The sequence below is a fragment of the Haliotis asinina genome, chromosome 14, assembly GCF_037392515.1.
Source record: "Haliotis asinina isolate JCU_RB_2024 chromosome 14, JCU_Hal_asi_v2, whole genome shotgun sequence".
Taxonomy (NCBI): domain Eukaryota; kingdom Metazoa; phylum Mollusca; class Gastropoda; order Lepetellida; family Haliotidae; genus Haliotis; species Haliotis asinina.
In genome coordinates, this window is record NC_090293.1 from 40,501,302 (window position 1) to 40,518,616 (window position 17,315).

General features: G+C 42.3%; 1 protein-coding gene and 1 pseudogene across 1 annotated transcript; both read left to right on the forward strand.

Annotated features, from left to right (window-relative positions):
- Window positions 1-700: 700 nt before the first annotated feature.
- Window positions 701-13,519, forward strand: LOC137262212 (metal cation symporter ZIP14-like). Its single transcript, XM_067800008.1, has 7 exons — window positions 701-979; window positions 8,060-8,237; window positions 8,527-8,696; window positions 9,537-9,659; window positions 10,037-10,361; window positions 12,535-12,722; window positions 13,373-13,519. The coding sequence occupies exons 1-7, from the start codon at window positions 701-703 to the stop codon at window positions 13,517-13,519; spliced, it is 1,410 nt and encodes a 469-aa protein (XP_067656109.1).
- On the forward strand, window positions 1,296-5,837 carry LOC137261959 (uncharacterized; annotated as a pseudogene).
- Window positions 13,520-17,315: the final 3,796 nt, after the last annotated feature.

Consider the following 17,315-nt stretch of genomic DNA (forward strand, 5'->3'; position numbering starts at 1 on the left):
CATGAACGCATGCGGTTACTGTGCATAGAGTTTGCGAATAAGTATGGCTTTACCCCGTCTTTAGCAAAAAGCACAGCACACTCTCAACAAACAAAAGTGAAACGAATGACAAGGTGAATAGGTCTTTTTTCGCTTGATCCAGTTTGATTTAAGTAATGTCTGACAACATACACAGGTTTATGTTTCATGATAATCAATGGTGCAATATACTGCTATTCATATTTTTTGGCAATTTTTTACACTTTACCGCAGATGCAGACCCTGCGCTATAGCAACAGGAAGTCTTCACTATAGATAAAAACATTCTTCTCCATTTGTGGTAGAGTTTTACATTTAAATACCATGTGAGTGTACGATTTAATAGCTCACAGTATTTTTCCTAGAGCAGACAATTCTATTGTCCTCTTGCCACATACACTCTGATAGTCATACTACAATGACGCATTCACTAAGTACAGGTCTAATTCCGTCCTATGTGGCTCTGTGTCATGATCCGACAAATGACTAGTAATTTATATACTCTAACTGAACATCGTGGGATTCATTCATTGCGCGTGATCTTTAATGTATGTCTTTAATTTACCGTGGCGATATGTTTGACACTTCCTAAAAAGCCTGAACCTGATTTGAATAAAGTACTTACTTGAGAAAGTGGTGGGGACTAGCAGCAGCAGTGTGAGTGCTGATACCTAAAAGCATCATGTGGAAGGAACAACTAGCTGTCTGTACTCTGTATCTGTTATGTGCTGTTTGCAAGGGTGAAGACCTGCATCAGAACGATGGGGAAACAAAGTCTGTCATGCACTTGGAGAACCTTATCTCCAAATACAGCTCTGCCGCTGCTCTCTCGCGAGACGAGTTCCTGGCCATGTATGCTAGCCTCCAAGTGAAGGACCTGTCACCAGATTCTGATGAACGTGGCAGCGATGAGGTTCAGTGGTGTAACCAGATGTTTCTTAACACTTCATGCACAAACAAGGTAGGATCATGTACAAAGTTGAACTGTGTTCTCACAGATAAATTTGTTTCAACCCCAATTTAGTCCTCAAGCCTATCGATGATCAATAGGCCCAGTGTCTATTCCATGATTAACGTTTTCTACAGATTATGGAAATAGGACTTGATCAAGACGTTTAGACCCGTGAAACTGCCTGATTAGTTGGGTATATGCACAATATTTGAAGTGAACAAAATAATATCCAAAATACTGTTCGACTTAAGGGATGACTTCGGCGTTCCAGTTGGTAACTTCCATTTATATTTAAACAAGCATATTCAAGCAGCCACAACCTATGATGTCGACACTACAGAACTTCTGGCACAATCGATCATGGTGTCTCTACGAAGACTTCAAAGTGTACCAAGCTCTGTTTGATCACGGTTACAGCATCTGATGCAAAGTTTTCAAAACGTTTTGTATGACATGGTTATAAGTTCGACATATCTGTGAACAATGGCAGCACCAGAGTATAAATGGCCATATCAGTCTCGATAACATTTCCAGTAAAATATCCGATGGTAATAAGGATTGTATGAATGGATCACTGGGTGTTCGGGAAAAGGGTAGGCGTGTCCTGCTCTACCGGGAGCACATGAAAAAATACAACAATTATCTTCTTTGACTTGAACTTGCTTCCTCATATATCGTTTTCTCTGGTGAACACCTGACCTTGGTTTGCATGTGTTTGTAGCTGTTGAGTGAGCAGGGTACGCCAGAATGTCGCTGTAATCTAGTATCATCATGATCAAAGACCTCAAAAACTTACATTTGCCACCGTGCAATGGTCTCTTGAAATTTGTTGTTTTTGTTCGTGATGTTTAACATTTACAAGGTACAAGATGAGGAGAAATGGTGTACTTTAGCTTATTGCTACAAGTGTAGCACGATGTATCAAATCTTCGTATGGATTATCCAGGAGAAATATTAACATTAAATTCTGGAATCTTTTGGAATCTGTTTCAATCCCATCCATGAATTACCTGCAATAATATCTACGTGTCGTTTATGACCCTTCCCACTTGATCTGTACTAGGTCGCTTGCATCGTGTTGATGCCATATAAGGTAACGGATGTGACGTTAGAAGTCATATTAATCTACAGGTGGATGCCAAAACGTGTAATTCAAATAAGGAAAGAAACAGTAAAACTATCCCTGATCGATGAAAACGAATTTGCACACTCAAACAAAATAGAAATTAAGAAAGAATTTTATTGTACTCTTGTACATATAATTATTTATTCATATTCTCTCATACCTCTCATCATGCCTAAAGTATAAAATCAAACAATATATAAAATATAAAGAACATTACAATGAAAATGAAATACTTTTAAGATATTAAATTCTGTGAAATATTCTTTTCTCTTTTTTATTCAAGTATTTTAAAAAAGAAATAATTTTTGAAATAATAATTTCAATTTTAAAGAAAATATTTTTTTAACAAAGCTAAGAGAAAACTCAATCTTCCTGCTAAGACAAGACGACAGTATGATCCTGTTAGTTTGCAACAAGCATTTGCTGCCACCCAGACTAGGATGTCAGTTTATCGTGCTGCGCGCCAGTATGGTGTTCCGGAGTCAACTCTCCGGGACAGGACAAGGGGTAATGTTGCAGTTGGTGCACACACGGGTGGACATACCCTTCTCTCCCATGAAGAGGAGAAACAGTTAGTTGAACATGTTAAATACATGTCTTCTATAGGCTAAGGTATATCAAACGTAATGTACAATATCTTGCTACAGACTTCGCAGTCACTCAAGGTTAAAAACACCAACTGACAAACCTTTCAGTGATAACTGGTTTCATGGTTTCCTGAGACGCTGGCCTGACTTGAAATTGTCGAAACCCCAAAAACTCACAATGTTGCGAGCTCAATATGCATCTAAAGAAGTCCTCTCTGCATACTTCAGAGAGCTGCCCACCCTCATGACGCTTCATGGTTTACATGGCAAGCCTGAACGTGTTTTTAACTTGGATTAAACCGGTGTGTCAACTGAAAACGCACCACCCAAGGTCGTATGTGATGCTATATGTCAACCACAGGCTGTAACGTCACCAAGGTCCTCTACAGTAACCATCAATGGAGGAGGTAATGCTGTAAGAAATTACATCCCCCCCCCCCCCCCTCCCCCTATTATGTATTTCCTGGGAAGAGATGGAATGATGGATTACTAACAGGTGCTCCATCAGGTTCCTCTGGTTCCATGTCAGTGAGTGGCTGGTCCAACACAAATATATTTCAGGACCATCTGACCAAACACTCCATTAAGTATGCTGGCATTTCGGCAGATCCGTCAGGACCCAAGACTCTTCTTCTCATTGACGGTCATAGATCACATGTTTCCTTGACGCTTGTGGAATGGGCGAAAATGCACAACATAATTTTATTCGTGCTGCCACCTCACACAAGCCACATCACACATTCACTGGCTTTATTCGTGCTGCCACCTCACACAAGCCACATCACACAACCACTGGATGTTGCTGTATTTGGACCCTTTACATGTATGTAGAACAGAGAATGCCAGCTCTTTCTTCAACAGAATCCAGGAATGAAGACCACAAAGTATGAAGTTGCCAAGCTCACAGCTAAACCATACTTGAAAGCCCTCTCTCCAGAAAACCTAACTTCAGCATTCAGAAAATCTGGCATCTTAAGTCTCTGCAATCATGCATATCCTGGGATGTTGGTCTCACCGGCTACTATCTTTACTGCTGTACCAGATCAGAATCAGAATCAGAATAAAGAAAATGAACTGCAGGCATCAGCGAGCATTCCACCATCATCTTCACGGGCATCAGCGAGCATTCCATCATCGCCACAGGCATCAGCGAGCATTCCGCCGTCATCGTCACTGGCATCAGCGAGCATTCCGCCGTCATCGTCACAGGCATTAGCGAGCATTCCGCCGTCATCGTCACAGGCATTAGCGAGCATTCCGCCGTTTTGGATGTCAGGTGATTTCCCATTTCAATGTTTCGTTATGGACACAGTTTTGTGCAACTTGGATAGCAACGTTTTCACATTGAGGTGAAGAAATATCATTTCCCCCACTATTTTACCTTGCAATCCGAGTTTTAGTGTTTACCGCGATACGATGGAGTCATCTCCTTTGGAAATATCAACCGGCTTCGTTCATCTAATGGCTCTCGCTGAAACACTATCAAAGTTAAAATATTATTTTCTTCACAAATGTGCTGATTAAATGTCATGTTAATTGGATTTCATGATGAAATAGGCCCTATAAGCTCCAGATTCTGTTGACGATTACGGATATGTCAAGTACCGCGATACAACGAGGTCGCAGACTATCTGCCAAGAAAAGTGAGTGAGTGAGTGAGTGAGTGAGTGAGTTTAGTTTTACGCTGCTTTTAGCAATATTCCAGCAATATCACGGCGGGGGACACAAGAAAATGGGTTTCAGACATTGAACCCGGGTGTTGGGCGTGACGAGCAAACCCTTTAAGCACTAGGCTACACCACCGCCCAGCCAAGAAAAGCAACGTCAAGATGCCATAAAAGGGTTCCTACAATCAGTTCTGTAATTTCTCAGTAACAAACAGTCGTTGATGAGTATATTTACGAGATGTAGTTTTAAATAGCGTCAACTCGTCATCTAATCTTAATATTCATGGTCATATTTGCCAAGGGTTTGAAGTTGAGTGATTCCTTAACGTGACATCATACCCCTTCTCAACAGTTGTGCATTGGCACATGGAAAGAGCCGAAACGGTTATGCATATCAGTGTGGCGCCTTTTGAGTTCCACGTCCTGCACGCCTGTACTGGAAGTATTGATCTGCTAAAGACCCTTCGATGTACGTTTCATAAAAGTGAGTGAGTTTGGTTCTACGGTGCAGTATTTCATTTATACTGTCAACGGGTTCATATATGGTTGGTGCGTCGACTTCGGATCGGCTCATGGATAGGATGACTGGAGAATTACATACATGCAATACTTTGACGAAGACAAATGATGAATACGTTGGTGAGACGAAGGCATGGTTTAGTTGTTCAAACTTCTTTAGTTGGTTTCACAAGACATGACAAACAAGTATACATGAAAGAGGTGAGCGGACTTCCAGCTCAACCCCAGGGCCTTTCCTGCGAGCGGCATAATCCTGCTCGCGGTCGTCCCCACAAAGACAATCGGAATGCCGGCCTCCACACTCACATCTCACTTCTCATCTCTCACGTCCAGTATAGATGTGAGCGTACATATATATAGTTTTTAGCAACAATAGACAGGCAAACATTCAACAATGGACAGATAGAGAAGCTAATAGCACTTCCTTCTACAGCTGATGTGATGACAGACACAGCCAAGGGGGATGACCAATAAAGGCCACAAATGTCATATACAGTAATGAATGGAAGTGACAAAGAGGAACAAGGTAGCTGACAAAACAATGTACTCTGCGGTAGTGATAAAGATCAAGATTGCAGATTGAATAATAATAACTAAATATCATATAGCCTGGCCACATAGTTTTTGGTCAGTAGAAATATTTGGACATGGCTGTCCTGAAGTAGACACTATAACAATACCACAGTGCTTGAGATTAATGTGGGAGGAAAGCTCCCGCTGGTGCAGATCATAGAAGTAACTACTTTTGTAAAATCCACAAGCTTAGTAATGGAGCTGACATACTAAGTGTATAATTCAGGAAAAAGGTGGGTCCGTGCATGACCTGGGGTGCTGATACACCTAAGACTGTTTCTCATGATGGCGTTGGTCTTGGCGCACAGCCTTGTGGTGCTTTAGGCCATGCAGTTCCTGACCGACAAGTAGAAGGGTTGCCTATAAGACTCCATGGAGTTTCCTACAGCAGGTGAAACGTGATTCCTCAGACTTTAGACTTGAGAGAGTTAAATGACAAGTCTGTACAGCTTCCGTGTGTCTTAGTGTGGAATCGCGCATCTGATCAACTGATCAAATTCTGTGTGAACCGCTCCACTCGTAGATCAGGTGCTCACTTATCATGATGCAAGTCACGTACCACATAAACTGACCTACTTCTCATCGCCGGACGTGATATGTCACTTATAGTGATCTGTAATGGGGATTCAGACTGTATCAACAGTCGAGGACCGTTGTGTCGAACTCTGCTCGTTATCTCACTTGTCTCGATGTAACATCTCGTTCCAGCAAAATCGTTCACAATTAACCACTTTTCAAGCTCGATATCTCGATTAAATGTCATGGTCCCAACAAGCAATTACCATATTAACTCGGTATTTGCAAAGGAACTCTACATTCACCTACCTTTCATGGGCATGTATCAATCTGGACTGTGGTTATTTCCACACGTTTACACACAGAGCGGCATTAACCAAAGGGATGCGGTAGTGTAAACGGCGTAGTGCTAACGTACAGGGTTGAAGCTGTCACTTGTTTGTTATCTGATTAAGATTAATTAGGAACGAATTAATTAGGAAGTGCCCACTTTTACGACTAAGCACTACAGATGACGGACCGCCATATAGCTGGGATATTGCTGAGTGCTGCGTAAAACTAAACTCATTCACTGATGACGGATTATACTTTCGAATCAAAACTGCTGAGGATCCAGTGAGAGTTATCATGTGATTGTTGAGTTGTTTCTAAATGACAAGTGTTGATATTCCTGGTCGGATGTCTCGAAGTTCGGATAACTCGATTTTTATGGTCACATGAATATCGAGACAACGATGCTCGCCTGTAGTTACTTTAGATGTAGACGTAACGTCAAACACAGTCACACTCATGTGGCTCAAAACTGTCAGGTCACAGACATGATATATGTTAGACACCATTGTGCTGTCCTAGCGTGTTATTATATGTGTCCTGGTTCAAACGCGTGCATCATTACATCTGTAATAGATGGGTACATTGATAGAATTACATCTGTCCTAGTACAGATGTCCTGTGTGTTATTTCATCTGTCCAGGTGCATATGTCGTGTGTGTCATTGCATCTGTTCTGGTACAGATATCCTATGTGTTAATACATCTGTCTTGGTGCAGATGTCTTGTGTCATTACATCTGTCCTGGGACAGATATCCTGTGTGTTATTAAATCTGTCTTGGTACAGATGTCTTGTGTGTTATTACATCTGACTAGGTACAGATGTCGTGTGTGTTATTACATCTGTCCTGTTACAGCTATCCTGTGTGTCATTACATCTGTCCTGGTACAGATGTCCTGTGTGTTATTACGTCTATCCTGATACAGATGTTGTTCGTCATTACATCTGTCCCTGTTCAGATGTCGTGTACGTCATTACATCTGTCCTGGTACAGATGTCATGTGTGTTATCACATCTGTACAGGTGCAGAGACAGGATCCTGTGATGGTATTTCTATCTGTATTTGTCTGTTCGGTTTATTGGTCACCAAGATACTATTATTAACTGTTTTTAGGACCATTGCGAGCCCTGGTAGAAGATGCAGTCTCTTCCTCACTCAGTAGGGAGCACCAAGCAATCTATGGGCCGACCGCTGACCTTGTCGGTTAAGGCGAGCTGTCTTGGTCAGTTAATTCTATGTTTGGTTTCTAGCGGCTTGTTGTTATGCTGGTGTGGTTCCCTGCATTCAGTAAATGTTTTAAATTCACAGTCCGGCTTTTGTTCTTGGTACGTTTACTGGATCCGTTTCCGTCCAGACTGCCTTGACGGTAGGGGGCACAGTGACAGTCCTAATACAGATGTCATGTGTGTTATTACATTTGTCCAGGTGTCGATGTCGTGTGCGTCATTACATCTCTCCTGGTACAGATGTGGTGTGTGTTATTACATTTGTCCTGGTATAGATGTCCTGCGTGTTATTACATCTGTCCTGGTACACATTTTGTTTGTCATTACATCTGTCCCGGTGCAGATGTCGTGTGCGTCATTACACCGCTCCTTGTTGAGATATCCTCTATGTTATTACATCTGTCCTGGTTCGGATGTCTTGTGTGATATCACATCTGTCCTGTTTCAGCTGTTGTAGTGTTTAATTTCTACATTCCTCTTTGCTTAATACTTGCATACTGTAACTGAAGAGTTTCACTGACAAGAGTCCATTGTCCCCTACAGTGTGGTACTGGTGAAGATGTATTCACGATGTACGCAGTGGATGATCACCTGAACGCCTCGCTGCTGCATGAAGCCCTGCCGACAGTGCTCATGTCCCTGGAGGCGGACCACTGTAGACACAGGGGAAGCCATAGTCTTGAGGAAGCCAGACATCGCAAGATGCCATCGCGGACAGAAGGTGAGAGGTGGCGTCAGGTTATAATGGCGCTTGGATGAAGCTGTCTGAAGTAACTGAGATCCCATTTGGAAGACGTTTTATGCATCATCAAAGTATATTTTTGTAGCAAGGGAAAGGAGAATGGTTTAATCTTTACATAGACAGAGAAATATTCATTATCATTATTTGCAATGGTATTGAGATACATCATTGTGAGCCATTCAGACTTCTCGTCATATATCTCACTTGACAGTTATATTTACCATTTGTATCAAATCTCAGCATATAGAAAACAAATCTTTTTTTTCAGTTTGGGCATATGGTGTTGGCTTTGTGGTCCTCATCTGCATTGTGTCCAACCTGGGTGCCTGCCTTGCCCCACTGATGACCTCCTCGTTCTTCAAGATGTTGCTCATGTTCCTCGTGTCCACAGCAGTCGGCACGTTAGCAGCAACGGGACTTCTAGTTCTTGTCCCAGAGGTAAGTCTGTAAGGAGCACCACCTTGACCACCCCACAGGTTAGTCTATCAGAAGCACCACCTTGACCATCCCAGAGGATCGTCTGTTAGAAACACCACTTTAATTGTCCACCACAGAGGTAAGTCTAACAGAAGCAACACATTGACCATCCCAGGGGCAAGTCTCTCAGAAGTCCCACCTTGACCATCCGAGAGGTTAGTCTGTCAGAAATATCACCTTGACCATCCCAGAGGTAGGTCTGTCAGAAACACCACCTTGACCATCCCACTAGTTAGTCTGGTGGAAGCACAACTTTAATTGTCCGTACTAGAAGTAAGTCTGACAGAGGTACCACCTTGTCCATCCCAGAAGTCAGTCCGTCAGAAGTACGACCTTGACCATCCCAGTGGCAAGTCTCTCAGAAGTCCCACCTTGACCATCCAAGTGGAAGGTCCGTCAGAAGTACCACCATGTCCATCCCAGAGTTAGGTCTGTCAGAAGTATCACATGGTCCACCCTAGATACACCAAATTGTGCGTTACAGAGATAAGTCTGTCAGACGTAAAACATTTACGTGTTAGAATAACTTTATCCCCCATGAGTAGGCAACTGTGAAATGTATGATCTGAATGATCTGGTAAATACAGGACATCATTATTAAAGCTTGAACCTATAAATGAGCCCGTTGGATGAAAGGTTACTGACAATTTAGACAGTAAAATGTTACTGTGGGAATTACAGAACTCAGCATCGCTGTCCAACGAGCAACCCGATTTGCCACAGTATATGTGTTGTACATTAGACGTTTTCATTGTCAATTTTGAGACAATCCCATCTGCTCATGATATGGGCTGTTTACAGGCTCTGGATTTGATGTCAATAGAAGAGACGGCCGATGACTACATATGGAAAACATCTACAGTGTTGGGCGGTATTTTCTTCTTCTACATGTCAGAGAGAGTTTTGAAAAGTGTATTTAAAGGAGTAGTAAGTATTCCATTCCTACAGCCTATTGTGTGTGTCCTACCTATTGTATTACATTGTGATTTCTGTAATGCTGAAATAATACGTTTGGGCTGATAACATTGATGTGCCCTGTGTCAGCTTGAATGCTTGTACAAACTGTGCATGAGTCCCTGTGTCTAGGATTCTGTTTGGGTGAAAGTAAGTGCTTACAGGTTTGTGAGGGTCTCTTTGAATGATTCCTGGGATTCATGAGTGACTGCATGTGTCTGTATTTGTACATTGTTTTCAGGGTATATGAAAGTCCAATGTTTACACTTACAACTCAACTTCAGTATAGTCCGATCTTCTTGTCCATTCCATATCTCAGCCAATTAAGTGACATACAACTGTTTCAGTCTGACAAAGAAGAGAAACATGGTTCTACTGACCTGGTGGTGGAGGAGGGTGAAGTTACCGGTGAAATGACCGCTCTACAACCTGCTGTTAACGGAACAAGTGACATTGAAGACAAACAGTCTCCGTCTCTCCATAGTAATGAACAGAATCCTATCAAAAAAGAGAAAAAGGAGGTTCAGACAGTAGCATGGATAATGTTGCTGGGAGATGCAATGCACAAGGCTGTAGATGGACTGGCCGTTGGTGCTGCCTACTCTAAAAGCATTAAAACAGGACTGAGTCTTTCCATTGCTATCTTGTGTGAGGAGATACCCCACGAACTAGGTAGGACAATTAGTCATTATGTAAACATTATATCAGTTGTGAGACTAGAGTTTCCAACTTGCTGGACTGCTGTGTGTGTATCATCAGCTGGACGGTAATGCCTGTTCTAGATGGTTTTGATGGTAACTGGGCCTTCTGGAATCCTTTCCATAAAGGGATATCATATCGGTTGAACTGTTAGGTGTATGCACCAAAAGATGCATAAACGATCACTTTTATGCAACGAACTGGTTACTGAGTCTGTCACTCGCAAAGCTGAGGTACGTTCACTCTTCCAAAAAAGAATCGCAAAACCCAACTATTAATGAAAATATGGTGTCATTCAAGGACGTGTACATCAGCGGAAAACAAGGATACATCAATGAAATTTTGTGGAGTAATGCATTGCTATCTTGTCCATATTTCATGAGAACAACAGTCATCACAGTCATTACTGCTACCAGGAGGTGTTAAAGTCAGTACCTTGTATGACCAGCTCCAGCTGCTACCGTTGCCCGACACCTCCTGTTATTGGCTAGGCAGTCCATGGTGGTACCTGCTGTGTGGGGCCTGGAGTTGTCCTGTTGGAACAGCTGTCTTTGACGGTCAACAAGGTGAAGAATCTGGTTCAAATCAGGTTCCATGGCAGCACCGGGTTACACCATCTCACTCGTCGACGTCGACGTCGACGTCGACGTCGATGTAGTTGTGTCGGACGTTTGGCACGTATTCCTGCTTCTCGGAGACGGTTCCTGATCGTCTGATCGGACTTCGGGCTCCAAACTGTTCTTGTGCTGTGTCCTGATGGCGGTCAAGTTGGTGGGTTGCCTGGATGTTCCGATCTTCGGCAGGTGTGGTGACTCTAGGTCTTCCTAATCTTGGACGGTCATTTGTTGAATTTGTTTGACGAAATCGACCCCTCAATCGAGTTATTGTGCTGGAATGAACGTTGAAGCTTAAGATCCTTGCCACCTCACTCTTTGATTCGCCAGCTTGCAATCGTCTAGTTGCCTGATTTCGCGTCCCATTTTCGTGTACAGTACTTGCAAAGATCCTGATGCAATTGTGAGATTCAATTGGATCTTTTATAGTCACATGTTGTACTCATGTTATGCACGTGAGAAACAATCATTGTGCCTGATGTTCGTGCTGCGCAACATCCACGCACATCATGACAATCCTGATTGATAAAACCATTAAAAATCATTTTTGGTTGCGTTTGGTCAAGAATGATCTTCTAAAATATTCCAGAAACAATGTGCAACCCTTAAAATATGTTTGAGTTTACCTATGTGTATAAAATTGTAAGTATCATTTTTAAATTTCATTTTGCGTTTCTTTTCCTTTTGGATTGAGTGTGTGAGTTTAGCAATATTCCAACTATATGGCGGCGGTCTGTAAATAATCGAGTCTGGACCAGACAATCCATGGCCAGTGACCAACAACATGAGCATCGATCTGCGCAATTGGGAGCCGATGACATGTCCCAACCAAGTTAGCAACCCTGACCACCCGATCCCGTCAGTCGCCTCTTACGACAAGCATAGTCGCCTTTTATGGCAAGCATGGGTTGCTGAAGGCCTATTCTACCCCGGGACCTTCACGGGTTCTTTCCTTTTTGGAAGAGTGTACATGATATCAAGGCAAGACTGCACAGAACACTTACGTTACATTTCGGTTCTCTAATCCAAATTGAAGTGTACGCTGCTCATTAACTGTTCAGACGAACATTCTGTGAAACACTGCTTACACTAGTTCTTGCTCTCACTGGGGGCGGTGGGGTAGCCTTGTGGTTAAAGCGTTGGCTTGTCACGCCAAAAATACTGGTACGATTCCCTACATGTGTACAAGCCCGTTTCTGGTGTCCCCCGCCGTTATACTGCTGGAATTTTGCTAAAAGCGGCGTAAAACCATACTTACCACCTCACTCTCGCTGTCAGGCAGCGAGAATAAGAACTAGTACTGATGTGTTTGAGTAATAGCGAATGTGATGAAGAGGGAAGATACATATCAGCTTCTGTTGTCTCTTCCGTTGGGGTTAGCTGGACCAGTTACCCTCACCCCGAAGCCCAAAGCCCCGCTGTCGCTTTCCTTCCACAATGAATTCGCTCTGCGAGTTCCAAGCGAAGACGACAAATGCAGCTCTTATCCGTCCCTGTTGTAAGATGCGACTACTACAATTATCTGTCAACAGGCGATGTCGCCATCCTTTTACACTCGGGAATGACCATGAAGAAAGCCCTGTTTTGCAACACACTGTCTGCAGTCTGTGGAATCGTTGGTCTTGTTGGTGGCATTTCCCTGGGAGAGGACCCGGCAGCTAACCAGTGGATCTTTGCTGTTGCAGCTGGTATATTTCTCTACGTACCACTTGTCGATATGGTGAGTCAGGTTATTAACCCGTGGCAGGTGAACATGTCAGTCCTGGCATTTACGCGGATTAGTTTGTAGACAAAAGCCAAGCCACATTATCTAGAAACACAATTATTTGGAAAAAAACTACACACGTTGTCAGTGAAAGAATCAATACGTTAATGTCCGTTGGCATATAAGAATACAACATGTCAGTCAGCAGTAGTTTGATCGCACATATTATCCAATGCTCTTCCATAGCGATAGATGTAAAACAAAATCCGAAATTCTTACTGTGATCCAAAAACACACAAACCTCCGGAAACATCTGCGAAACACATATAGTAACACATCGATTTATTCAAGCACATTTTGTAAATGAAGTTGATCACTCTCAAGTCCAGAACGGACACTTACACAGTGTGTTGAAACTTGAAAGTGAGTTTTGTTCAACATTGTCCTGTAGTAACACAACTGCAGTCATGCAGTGTTTGACGACAACATTGTCGAAGCCAATAAGCATGGGTATGGTGAAATACCTGAACGAATTGGGATTCGAACCCACCAGCATTAGTTTCTGGTATGTCCTGAGGCAGCTGTTGCCACTATAACCACAGGTCCCTCAGTGCGTAGAGAGACAAATGAGATGATCTTTACATGTTCCTTCCGGTATGTTTCAGCTCCCCGAAATGAGTGAGGCAGCCGACAAAGCAATCAAGAATGGGTCAGGGGCTTTCGGTGTCACATTGATCCAACTGCTTGGTTTGTGCTGTGGATTTGCCATTATCCTGGTTGTGGCCCTTTATACTGGAGATATACAGGTTTAATTAGACCACAAATACATACACTAGTCAAAAAGACAAATTACCGCCTCTATCTAAGAAAGTTACTTCATGGAACCTAACACTGATTGATAAGGTTTAGTCACTGACATGTGTTTTGCCATGCTTGTGGTTATACCAAGAATGTTGAAGGCCCTTATTTGATAATTTGGAGAAATGGCTTTGCGTTTTCTGGAAAACCAATCTGGCCTGATAAATCCTTGGCACAACAAACTAGGTCAGTCCTAGAGCTTGCTGGATGTTAAGAAGAATTATGTGACTGGCCCGCTCAAAAGACTTTGCATGATATGTAATGGTCCACAGATTAAATTCCATTTCCATTTCATTCTTACATCACTCACTGTTGCTCCATTTTGTATCAAGTCTAATATCATAAATGAGCTAACACTAATCAAGATATTACATTCTGCATCACACACCTCTTTGTGATTGTTTCATTATACTGACTTGGAAAGCAATACAGTGCTTGCATTAACACGGTAACCTGCATCTTCACGCAAAACAAATTAATAAAAACATGCAAAAAATATTTTGCGCACGTGGTTTGGAAACATAGATTCTCATCTACTTACTTTTAAAGAGTGCCTTAAAACAACATATGAAAAACACATGAAATTTTGAAATGTTTCACTTACTGAATCACTACAATACACGCACACTACAATACAACATTAAGGCTTTTGAATCAGTGTAAACAACAAAGCCTATTATTAATATGGCAATGAGTCAATCAGTCAGAATTTAAAGTCGCATTGGCATTGTTTCACCAAAACAAATATGACAAACACACGTCATACTCCTGCATTACTTCATTGATACTGCTGAGCCTTTTAAACCATACATATTATATGTTTAACAAGCTTTTACAACAGAATATGTACAATAAACAGAACTGTTTCATTTACTGGCCTTGTTCACAATGTTTCCATGACTGTCACCAATACTTGAGTTCACCTAGTCTGTTGTTCATGATGGATGCAAACATGGTGCTGACCAACAAATATTCAAGATTTATAGGAATTTGGGATTTGAACAAGGATAGTTATTAGATTCTGTTACGCACGGGGGCACAGCTCTGTATCACATATTTCAGCATCGAGGACCAGGACGCAAGTTACCTATTTGGAAAAGTAGTCTTGATCAGTGAAGTGCACCGTTTGGTTTTGTTTCTCAGACCTCAATTATTGTACAAGGCATCAATGTACAAAATACACCCGAACCTATGCTGCTTCCTTTCTTGGTATGGTTTCGTGGATGGTCGGACATTGGCTTTGTCTGTGGTCAACATTTTCCTGACTACCTAGAAAGTTTACACCTAACATGTGAATGTTGTTTGATGCCTATCAACAATACTCCAGCTGAATCAAGTCAATGGGTCAATAAGGGATTGATTGCATGGGCAATAACATCAGTTCTGGTGTGATGACAAAACTTTATGCACAGGTCATATCTTGAAACAGCCATACGGCCTTATGAAGCCTCAATCCTTAGATGTCACACGGGTTTATTTTGCAATATTTATTCTTAATACATAACACTTTCAGAAATGATTTTGAATTTCAGCATAAACAGAATGATAATTTAGACACACGCGACTTCTGCAATAAGTAATAATGTGACATCAGTTCTCGACAGGACACATTAGTCTGAATTTCGAAGCACAAATGAATGAATTTAAAACTAGTGAAAGTTAATCCAGTGTATATTGTTTCTTCTAACTTGAGACTGAACTGAAATGTAGATTTGTTTTGGTCCTTTTAAAAAATGTAGTTTTCTGAATAAAATCGATATTTTATACTTATCCTAACTCCGGCCTAATTGCTTATCTCCTCCTCCCTGCGAAGGTAGTGGAACACCTGGAACCCCTTGAAGTTCCCTTCTAAAATAACCGGACGTAAAATACACACACCCACCGGAAGCTTCCCTTTCCGGCAAAAAAAGGTCACATGACCTGCCATGCTTGTCAGTCTCCTAACAAAATCGCCCGACACGAGAATACTAGAATTCAGCGTGCCTGAGAGGGACGGCTGGGAGAGCGTATGTCATGAGTCTCAGGAACGACCAGAGGCCCAAACTGATGAATGCCAGTGACGTCCTCCGTGGCTATGTCTCGTAAATAATGATTGGCTACCACGGCGTTTTATCTCCAGAAGCAAACCTCTATTATAGTTGATAGCGAGAAATGTCAATGCAGAGCTAGTATACAGGCCAAGACTCTGACTTCATGTGGGTTGGAGGCTAGTGGAGGCTTCAGTACTGCTGCTTTATAGGCCCTCAGTATAACAGCTCTGATCTGTTGCGGGATACTTCCATAGGTGTCTCGGTAGATATAGGGATAAATAGGCGCTTGAAACGTTGTCTTCTAGACTTTGTACGTGTGAGATATATCTCCAACGCTCTGGCTGGGCATAATGATATGAGTATCAGGAGGCCCCACGACTGAGGATAATGCCGGTATGTGGAATTGCCTTTCCAGATGGCCTTGCAGTTGGTTCTTTGCAATAAAATCCCATCTTAGACCAAGATGTACCGTCTCTTGACGACTTGAATCAAATCTCGTGTGATTGAAGTCTAGAGCATGAATGTCTGACATTCGTGCCGCTGTAGCCAAGGCAAGCAGAAACAGCGTCTTCTGAGTCAGCAGATCAAATGAGGTCCGGGCTAGCGGCTCGAGCATATCACTTGTGAGATGTTTGAGTACAATGTTAAAATCCCAGGCTGGAGTTCTAAACCTGCGTTGTTGGTCTTCCAACTTGAAAGAACGTAATAGGACAAGTAGCTCAGGTACTTTAGTCAACTTGATCCCTGTTTTCATGGTGATGAACGAGTTGAGGGACAGCAAGTATGTAGATAATGTAGAACCTTTCAGACTTTCAGAACCTTTTTCTGGAATGTCGAAAATAACTTAGATAATGCGCTATTTGAGGATGGGTAGCTTTCATAGCTGTAAATCCTTTCTTTCTGGCGTATGTCTCAAACCGTTTCCACTTGTCATCATATAATGCACGAGTGGATTTCCGTAAAGCTAAAGTGACTGCCGTCGCTACCCTTGTAGAGTATCATCTATTTTATGTGGGGATTCAGATTGTCAACCATGTCGAAGAGTAGAAATGTCAGTTTAGTAGAGATGGAGATCTCATTGACCCTTATTTGTTTATGTAAAAGGCCACTGTGGAGTCGTCTGTGAAAATCAGCAGTAGCCTGTCTGTTGACCAGTGATGGAAAACATGATCACCGCTTTCATCACCATGTAGAGATGGTTGTTGAATGCCGGCTCTAACATATCAATCCTTGCGCATACCTTCGATCGGCGAGTCCACCAAAGTAGAAATGGCCTCAGATTGCCTGCGAGCAGAATTTGGCCTCTGTTTTAAGTTGAAGATTCAAGAAGCGTTGTAATGTGCGTAGAAACAATCTTCCTCTTCTGGTCATGTCCTGAGCTGACATAAGAAGATATAGGAGACACTGCCACTGACGTTGTGTGAACGGATTTATCCTTGACCAACTGGTCCTCTGGGACAACAATACGGTTCAATGTGGTGATGAAACGAATCCCTAGGAACTTTAGGTTCCAATTCCGACTTCATGTGATTTACTAACCATCCCAATTGTTTCAGTGGCCTGATGGTGAAATCTAACTGCAGTCTGAGTTGACTTGATGAGCTTGTATTCCATTGTCCACGTAAAAAGCACTGCGTAGCCCTCTCAGGTGTAGATAACTGACAATCGGTTTGGTTACCTGAGTGAATAGCCACAGGGCCGAAAATATTCCAAACGGTTG